Genomic DNA, 8,909 nt, shown 5'->3' on the forward strand with positions numbered 1-8,909 from the left:
CAAGACTCACTATACACGTTATTTAATTGTGATAATTGTGTATCAGAATCAAAGAATATTAAACGTGTCAAGTTATAAATGAATCGCATCATCGCTAATGTCATTCGTGTCACTGCTGTGACCGTGGGAGCTATAAATATGGAATCAGTCAATTTATGCTGGAAAAAACTTCATCTTCAATTTGTGTCCCAGGACATTTCCATTTATATCGTTCGAATCGAAAAGGTTATAAAAGAAATTTTCATGTTAAGTTGATGAAGGATGTATCGATGATATGGACATAGAAGAAATCCAATAATTAATTAAATAGCAAATCCAGATACATTGAGGCAGAATTAATCAAGATGATTACTTCTGAAACTGAAGTCATATATATCCCCATGAATAAGCGGGAGACACAAGTTCAATATGAGCGACATAGCGGAGGATAATATTCTCAAGTTTAAATGGTCAATGGGTTATTCCATTGACAAAGAAATAACGCATAGTAATACCAATTCTCCACATGTAGAAAACTTGGTTGACGAAGCATTGCCAACACATTCCAAATATTTAATTAAATGAAGAAGAAATGACAAAATAAGACATTACTACTGAAATCATGGCAGATATTCCCCCCACGCTTCTTTGCTACAAAACAAAATTTTATGGTTTTGGTTATTCGCGGATTTTCCGTATTCGCGAAGACTCTCGGAACGCAACCCCCGCGAATAACAAGGTCCGACTGTATATCCTTTCTTTTCCGATATTCAAATTCAGCAAGTTTATTTTTTTAGTTACCACGTTGTGAAATGAAATCCTAAGATGAAGGTCCGCGAGGGCTTGAAGCTTCCAAATCTACAGTTACCAACACACGTACGTTTTCCAAATAATAAAGCGTAATATTCCATGCTTTTATATTTTTTCACCCACAACACACAATGCTGTCAAATGCATCAGACAAACGATGTCATCAGGGATAATACATAATAATAATAATAATAACAATCAATACGTTCTTCCTGTAGAAATTTCCAAGAGAAGCCCATAATTTTTCATGAAGACTCAAGAGAAATTATTCCGAGATCTCTACGAAAAAAGGAGACCACGGAGGAAAGAGACAAGACTCAGAGCCCTCTCTTCTCCACTATGTGTGTATTCTATATAAGAAGAACCTCAACGTCCATTTTTCATTTTTCTCCTTTCCTCTCCCTTTTTAACATGACCTTAGTCATAGGATGGAAAAAATAGAATGAGAAAAAAGAAAAATTGAACCTAACATCAATCAAGTTGATGTAGTCTTCTCTAAATTTCCATTCTACGTTGGAATTTTTTTTTTTATATATTTCTCCTTAAAAGTCCTTTTACAGTTGAGTTCTTCGAAAAACCACTTTTTCTTCTTCGGTTTTTCTATATAGAGAACCCCGAGACGTTAAAAATCTTTCGAGAAAGAAGTGGTCGTATCGCGTCTAACTTTGTGAAAAGCAACCTATGGCTTTAAAAGACTGATGGCTTCAGAAAAAGTTCAGGATTTGAGAGAGGAATGAAGACATACATTCTATGTATCTGATTTTTTTTTTTTTCCTTTCCTTCTTTTTTATATATATTTTTCTCACGCTGTAGATAACTTCATTGGCAACATTTCAACTGGAATCTCTCAGATTCTTGACATGATCGCCGAGTAGTTCCTGGACTGATCCTGATGTATCGTTATTAATGAGGTCGCGAAACATTGGTTACCAGATCGAGTCGGTTGATAGAGGTATTTTGTTTTTTTCGTTTGGTTACTTCGTGATTATGTAAGGAATAATTACCCTAGTAGCCGATAAATGAAGACAAACGAGAGAAAGATTGTGGTAACGCAACCGTGTTTTCACAATACACTCGATAGTTTGTAATCAAACAACGTTTTGTCGATGGCCGATCACACCTAAATCATAAATTTTTTCCTAATTTCCTTTTCATCTCTGGAACTCACCTCACAGTAGTGAAGTTTTGAGAGTTGAAGCAGGAACATACTTGTGCGCTTATGTCTTAAATCTCGAAATCCTATTTCCACTCTATTACATTCATCTCCTTTCAGACCCAAGTATTCATTTTTTTAGAATCCTTATCCTGAATGTTTGCTCCAAACTTCGAAGTCCATCTCCTTCAACTAGGCACCATTTCTTAAATCGAACTTCAGCACTAGTGCTCTAACTTTCAAAATTCTACTCCTGCAACAGTACTCCAACTCTCAAAATCCTACTCCTGCAACGGTACTTCAACTCTCGAAATCACATTTCTACGGACTGTGCTGAAACTCTTTATAAATCCTACTGATACAGCTTCAACCCTCAAAGTCCTTCATTCGTACTTCAAAAACGCTTAACCTGAGCGACTTTCTGAATTCTTGGCAGCTCTCTTTCACCTCCGCTTTATCTCTCAAATTCCAACTCCTGCACTAGTGCTTAAACGCTTGAAATGCTACTGCTGCAACTCAAAACCTCAGAATTCTGAGTGAAATAAAATACCTCTCCTCAAAATACGAAATTCTATATTTCTAAATAGTAGAAATTCTATACTTCTAAATAGTAGAAATTCTATACTTCTAAATAGTAGAAATTCTATACTTCTAAATAGTAGAAATTCTATACTTCTAAATAGTAGAAATTCTATACTTCTAAATAGTAGAAATTCTATACTTCTAAATAGTAGAAATTCTATACTTCTAAATAGTAGAAATTCTATACTTCTAAATAGTAGAAATTCTATACTTCTAAATAGTAGAAATTCTATACTTCTAAATAGTAGAAATTCTATACTTCTAAATAGTAGAAATTCTATACTTCTAAATAGTAGAAATTCTATATTTCTAAATAGTAGAAATTCTATATTTCTAAATAGTAGAAATTCTATATTTCTTCACTCGTACTTTCAATCAATTTCTTTCAACTCTCAAAATCCTATTCCTGCACCTGCACTTCGACTCTCAAAACTCTTAACCTGAAATCGTGCTCCAATTCTTCAAATTGCATTCCTACACTCGAGGTCTAACTTTCGAAATCTTTCTCCTGCATGTGCTTCAACTCTTGAAATCCTGCTCCTGCACCCGTGCTCCAAATCATAGTGAGGTAGCTACTTCTGCTGCTACGTCCCTCATCCCAGTTCCTGCATCCGTACCTCTCAACTCTGAAAATCCTATTCTTGCACCCGTACTTGAACTTTTTCAATATCCTGAGCTTGAAGGTTTGCTCCAACTCTAAAAATTCATCTCCTTCACTTTCTCTCAAAATCGTACTCTAGCACTAGTGCTGCGATTTTCGAAATCTCAGTCCTGCAACGGTATTTCAACTCTCAAAATCCTACTCACGTGTACTCGAAATCTTTAAATCCCACTACAGCACCAGTTGCTTCGCTTCTCAAAATCCTTCAGAGGGATGTTTACGAGGTACGTGTGCTTGTTAGTATTAGTATATTTTGCGATATTTTAGACTTGAAATTTCGTCTGGAGTGCTGATTTTAAAGCAAACCCGCGGAAAGTGTGGTAAATTGTGAACATTTCATATGGAAGGTCCCTTTTCTTGCCCGTCCCGAATCATTCTTGGCGAATTTGTCTGGTAATGGTTAAAAATGTCCAATAATTATTTCCCTAAAATTATTACACCGTCAATCAACTGCTTCAACAAGGAATTAAAAGTAGGGGAACCACGTTTAGTAAGGGACAATTCCAGGTTGCGGTGCACAGGGAGTTTTTATTTAATGAGGTTGTTAATAAATGGAAGAGTTTACCTCCGGGGGGGGGGGAACATTACGTGAATTCTAATGCAATTGACGCGTTAAAATTGAGTACGTTAAACATAGTGTAATAAATCGAGAAGCTACCCATACTTAGATAAGACAACCATAATCTATTTTTTGTGGGCAGTGCATTATATGGTGTTACAAAAATTGTGTAAATAGTCCTTATTTATCATTTATGTCATTTTTTGCCTATAAATATAGTGTAAATAGTCATTATAGTGTAAATAGTCATATTTACTTTATCATTATCCTATGTAGAAATAGTAATTAGTGCACTTCTCTGCAAATCTCGACAAGTTGATAAACTTGGCGAGTTTGGCGACAACACAGATGCGCTGAATGATGTCTTGGCGCCAGAGAAATTTTCAGAAACAAAAGAAAGGAAAGGGATCTCACGGGAACCTTCTCCAGGTTTCGCGATCTTTTTTTCCTCGTAAAAATAAGCGCGCACCAAACAGTTGTAATTGAGAGAGAAGACCAAAGCGTATTAAAGAAGAGAGAACTCGTGTGCACGCATGAGAAGCTGTCTGTCAGGGACTCCCAGTTTCAGCGTGTTTAATAAATTAGCTGTTCAATAAATCTGTGACGTTCTGCATTTTGTTTTGTCCTTTACTCAGCTCAAAGACTTGTGTGAGAGACATTATCCGGAACAATAGTATTATTAGCTTTTTCTTTTGGGATATATGCTTTTATATTGGGTTGCCATATTTTGGTTATAAGTACCTATTTGACATCGTTATTTTGTATAGCCATCTTTTTTCAATCACCTCGCTGGACAATTCGCCTATTTTGGCTTTTGTGTTTGTATTTATTAAAGTATTTGCGAAGTGAAGTTCCGAGGAACAAAAAAGCCGGCAATTTTTTTTAATTAACCTTCCAGTCTCCGATCGGTTTCTCTCTTCCAAGACTAGAAGATATTTACAGAATGTAAAGGATCCTCAATGGAACTCGTCGTCGCTATCACGGAAGCAGGAATAAGAAAGAAATGATCCAGAATCAAATTTTAGTGTCCACACATTACCATTCGGAAATAAAATTTCCCGTGAATGAGAGAGCTTAGCATATATTTTCAACGAAAATTTACATACATCCTTATCACCATATCCAACAATAATATGACACAGAATTAACACCAGAATCGAATGACTCGTGCGCGTAACGACGGCTGATGTCCAGCATATAAAACAGCTAAAAAAAGAGCCATATCTAAATGGATGCCATCTGCATGGAACTTAATACCCAGAGATACTGCTTCGGTTCCACACCTCATTTTCAAACGTGGATTTTAATACCACTGTAGATATCTCTGAAACGAGGGTTTCCACACACACAGTATTTCTTCCCTACAGTTCAAATTGTAGAAAAAAATTTCCCAATCTCTCCCGCGTAAGAAATACGGTGGTAGGATTCGGCCATCATTTGCGCTAGAGGAAAATATATGATATGCTATTCAAGCCATACTTCCATCTTCTTTCTTCGGAAAGGCTTGTATTAGGAGAGTAAAAGGAATTGATATTCCAATCGCGATTTCTAAAGGATTGTCCCAAGGTCTCAGAAATCATGGTTGCTCGTTCTGGTACACACACTCTCTCTCTCTCTCTCTTTCGCACACACACATGCATTGGCTTCTGGCTTTCTTCTCCTGCTGCTCTGTCAGCTTTCTTATTGAGTATTCCTGTCTGATCCCGAATTCGAAGCATTTTCGACCTCTTCCTCACCTTCCCAGCAGAAGAAAATGTCCTTCCCCCTTTTTTTTATATTTCTCCCTTTAATAAGAAAGACAACCCTTACGGATTTCCGTGTTGCCGGTTCCCGTTTCCTGATTTATCGAGGAGCACTCCTGGTTCCTTTCCAGATTTTTTTTTCAGATTTTTTTTCCATCCAATTTCTTATTCGACTCCTTTACCCCCTTATCGCCAAAAGCGTTATTCCTCTTTTTTTTTTTCTTCAGGACTATGGAAATCCTTTTCCTTTCAGTGGGATTATTTTTCTTCGGTGGTAGCACCGCATTCAATATTTTTTTTGTACAGATTAATCCATTGAAATCAGTGATTGATCCGCTTATTGTTGATGATTGAGGATATGGACTGTTTGTTTGTTTTGTGGTGAAATATTATCTAATTATAGCAGTCAAATGGATGACATGGACTGCATGGTTTGCAACATTATGCAAAAGTCAAATAAAGTGATTTTATTGAATAATATACAGCGTACATATTTCACCGAAAAGACATCAGCATCCAGAAGTTGAGGCTCCTAATGCTGATGTCTAACACACACTCACGCAACGGACGAGAAAAATGCCGGGCCGTCTTTTTTATTTGGTGGATTTGAAGCAGTCGACTGAAGAAAGAATAGGGCTCTTTCACAAAGGATGGAGGGCAGATTTTTTTCCGGCCAGTGGTTCCGATGCAGCCGGCCCAACGAATAACAAACGACGAGCAAAAGACAACGACCGGAGGGCAAACCGGGACAGCATTTTTCCGTCCGGACGAAACAGGTGTGTGTGAAAGAAGGGGCTTTAGGAGAGAGAGGGGAGTCCATCCTGGATAAAGGAGCAGTACGACTAGGATAAACAGCTTCATCTTAACAGAACTTTGCAGAATCTCTGGAGGTCAACCAAGTATTTCTAGAATCTTCGGAGGACGGTATACCTAAGGAGAAATCCGTCGTATATTACACTGATGGCTCTAAACTAGAATCAGGCAAAGGAACTGCCTGTATAAAAACCGTGGGAACGGAGATCGGGGATAAATGGGCTGCTAAACTAAAAGAAATCAATTCAGTATATCAAGCTGAGATGCTCGCTATATTTACAGCAGCTCTGGATGCAGCTACAAACAGGAAGCAGACTGTAATAAGATCCGATAGCCGTTCGAGTATCCAGGCCATTCTAAACCCGCTCTCTGAAAACGCAATGGCGAGAAAGATAAGGAGTATACTTGTATGTCACCCATCAATACGCATCTCCTGGGTAAAAGCCCACAACGGCCAGTGGGGAAACGAGCTTGCGGATGCGGCGGCCAAAGAAGCGACCAATACCGGAGTCTTTTACGACGAACTCTTATATCCAGCTTCTCACGCAAAATCACTCCTCTGGAGGGACATGATAGCAAATTGGCAATTGCATTGGGATATGTCGGAGGCGTCAGGAAGATCAACTCATGAAGTTATGAAGAAAGTAGGTACTAGGAGCAGGGGCAGGTCACGAGAGCTCATCTTATTTGTCACCGGTCATGGGCCTTTCCCGGCAACCTTACATCGCTTAAAAGTGATTGCCAGCGATAAATGCTCTTGTCTTGAGCCTGGCACGCCCCTGCACTACGCCACATGCTGTCCAGAAACGACACCCTATCACTTCCGTTCGCCGACTGCCCATCTACACAGACCATGGATGCTTGGCATACTACGTCGAGAGGACTCAAGAGAAAAGATAAGAAAAATGGTGAAATTCCTTGAGGAACATCCTGAGAAGATAATATTGATCCGTCTCCTCCAGCTCCTGCAACTCCGGTACCAGCGCCTCCGTTAAGGAGATTGCCGCGGCTTCACCCTGACAATGCGCTGGTGGCACTGTTTGAAGGCGAGGACCAGGATTAATCCTAAATCTAATCAAGTGTCCCGGAGAAGATCTTCAACTGTGATCAAGAGCGAATTGGACTGAGTGCATTGAACTGCCGGAGCGCAATGGGGTGCTCTGCCCCTCTGTCATCATACAATTTCATGGGGGTTGTGATCAATCAAATTTCTGATTGCGCCTTTTGCGATATTATTTTATACAACTTTCCGTGATTATTTATTATCCGTGCCCGTTGCACCTTGACTTTAACTTGATTGATTTGATTCTTCGTTTTACATAATTTTTAATTTCCTTGCACTATATGTAATCTTTGACATATCAATAAATATTGGTCTTGCCGGAGATGCCCTGGACCTGCACCCTCCGGGGGGGGGGGTCCGAAGAGGAGCTCTAGTGGCAGAGCCTGGGCGTCTCGCGGTTTCCCCAGTCTCCAACTTCATCTTAACCATCGTGAATAAGCGATGGACGTTGCTGATTCATGAACAAGGACACAGTCAACAACTGAGTGTAGAATTGACCTTCACGCCGAATTTCGCTGAGAATTTAGATATGTTTATGCAGTCTACGGGACTCGCTATGACGAAGAAAGTTTCTTAGCTTGCTAAAAGTATCTGGAAGGTGAAAAACCAACAGAGAACTTTTGTCGACTATTAATGATAGGTTGCTAAGGTTGATCCATTGCCATGGTAATTATAGCTACATGAGCAGATAACAAAACGAATAGGGAGAGATTTGAACTGAGGCTATTTTAAATGGAATGCTAATTACTGGCTTCAATTTCTAACTTGGTCAATCCGAGTTGTAGATCATCTGTTATCAACGATTTATTCTTTCCGTGGATGCTGACCAATACCGTGGATGCTGAAGTTCAATACCACCAGTCATTATGTCTTTACATAATTTTATAGGCACTTAATTTGTGAATCCTTCTCCCACCTATACATATGTATTCTCTTGCAACATGTATAGGTGTGAGAGTACTTGTATTCAGTGCCGTAGTTAGGCAGGTGCCGCAGGTGCACCCGCACAGGGCTCACCTGGAAGGGGGACTAAATGGGCCATTCTGAGACCAAGAATGACCCAGCAGGGGCCTAAATACAAATTCTTTCACAGGAATGGCTAGTTATGGCACTGCTTGTATTGATCCGCTGATTGATTGCTATCTGTTCGTACTTCAGTAAATAATTGTGCATAAATTTTCCTATTTCCTACGTAATGAAGCAAATTTTTTTAAGCCCATGTCTTTTTTGCAACTCATGTTTTATTTACAACCATGTTTTATTTACAACCATGTTTTTATTCGCTCTAGTATTTTTATACAGTAATACTTATAATAACAGTTTAATGCATATGCGTTCCTTATAACGTTGAGCTTGTACCTTGCAATTTCATTGTTTGATAGGCAGTATGGCTCGTTTCCTAGACTTGTATAGGATTTTCCATGTAACACCGATATCTTTTCATTGAGCCAGTTTTCCACATCTGTTGCAATAACAAGGCAGAGTGACATCTTCCTGCACAATCTTTAATATTACAAATAAGCATCGTTAAAAAACGGAACAAATGC

General features: G+C 38.8%; 1 protein-coding gene across 1 annotated transcript; it reads left to right on the top strand.

Moving 5' to 3' along the window:
* The first annotated feature begins 804 nt into the window (after nucleotides 1-804).
* LOC149079883 (uncharacterized) lies at nucleotides 805-7,294 on the top strand. Its single transcript, XM_089239941.1, has 2 exons — nucleotides 805-855; nucleotides 6,356-7,294. The coding sequence occupies exons 1-2, from the start codon at nucleotides 805-807 to the stop codon at nucleotides 7,292-7,294; spliced, it is 990 nt and encodes a 329-aa protein (XP_089096067.1).
* Nucleotides 7,295-8,909: the final 1,615 nt, after the last annotated feature.

The sequence above is a fragment of the Pholcus phalangioides genome, unplaced genomic scaffold, assembly GCF_987345545.1.
Source record: "Pholcus phalangioides strain wild (caught in Gottingen) unplaced genomic scaffold, Ppha-v1.0 ptg000012l_1, whole genome shotgun sequence".
NCBI lineage: Eukaryota > Metazoa > Arthropoda > Arachnida > Araneae > Pholcidae > Pholcus > Pholcus phalangioides.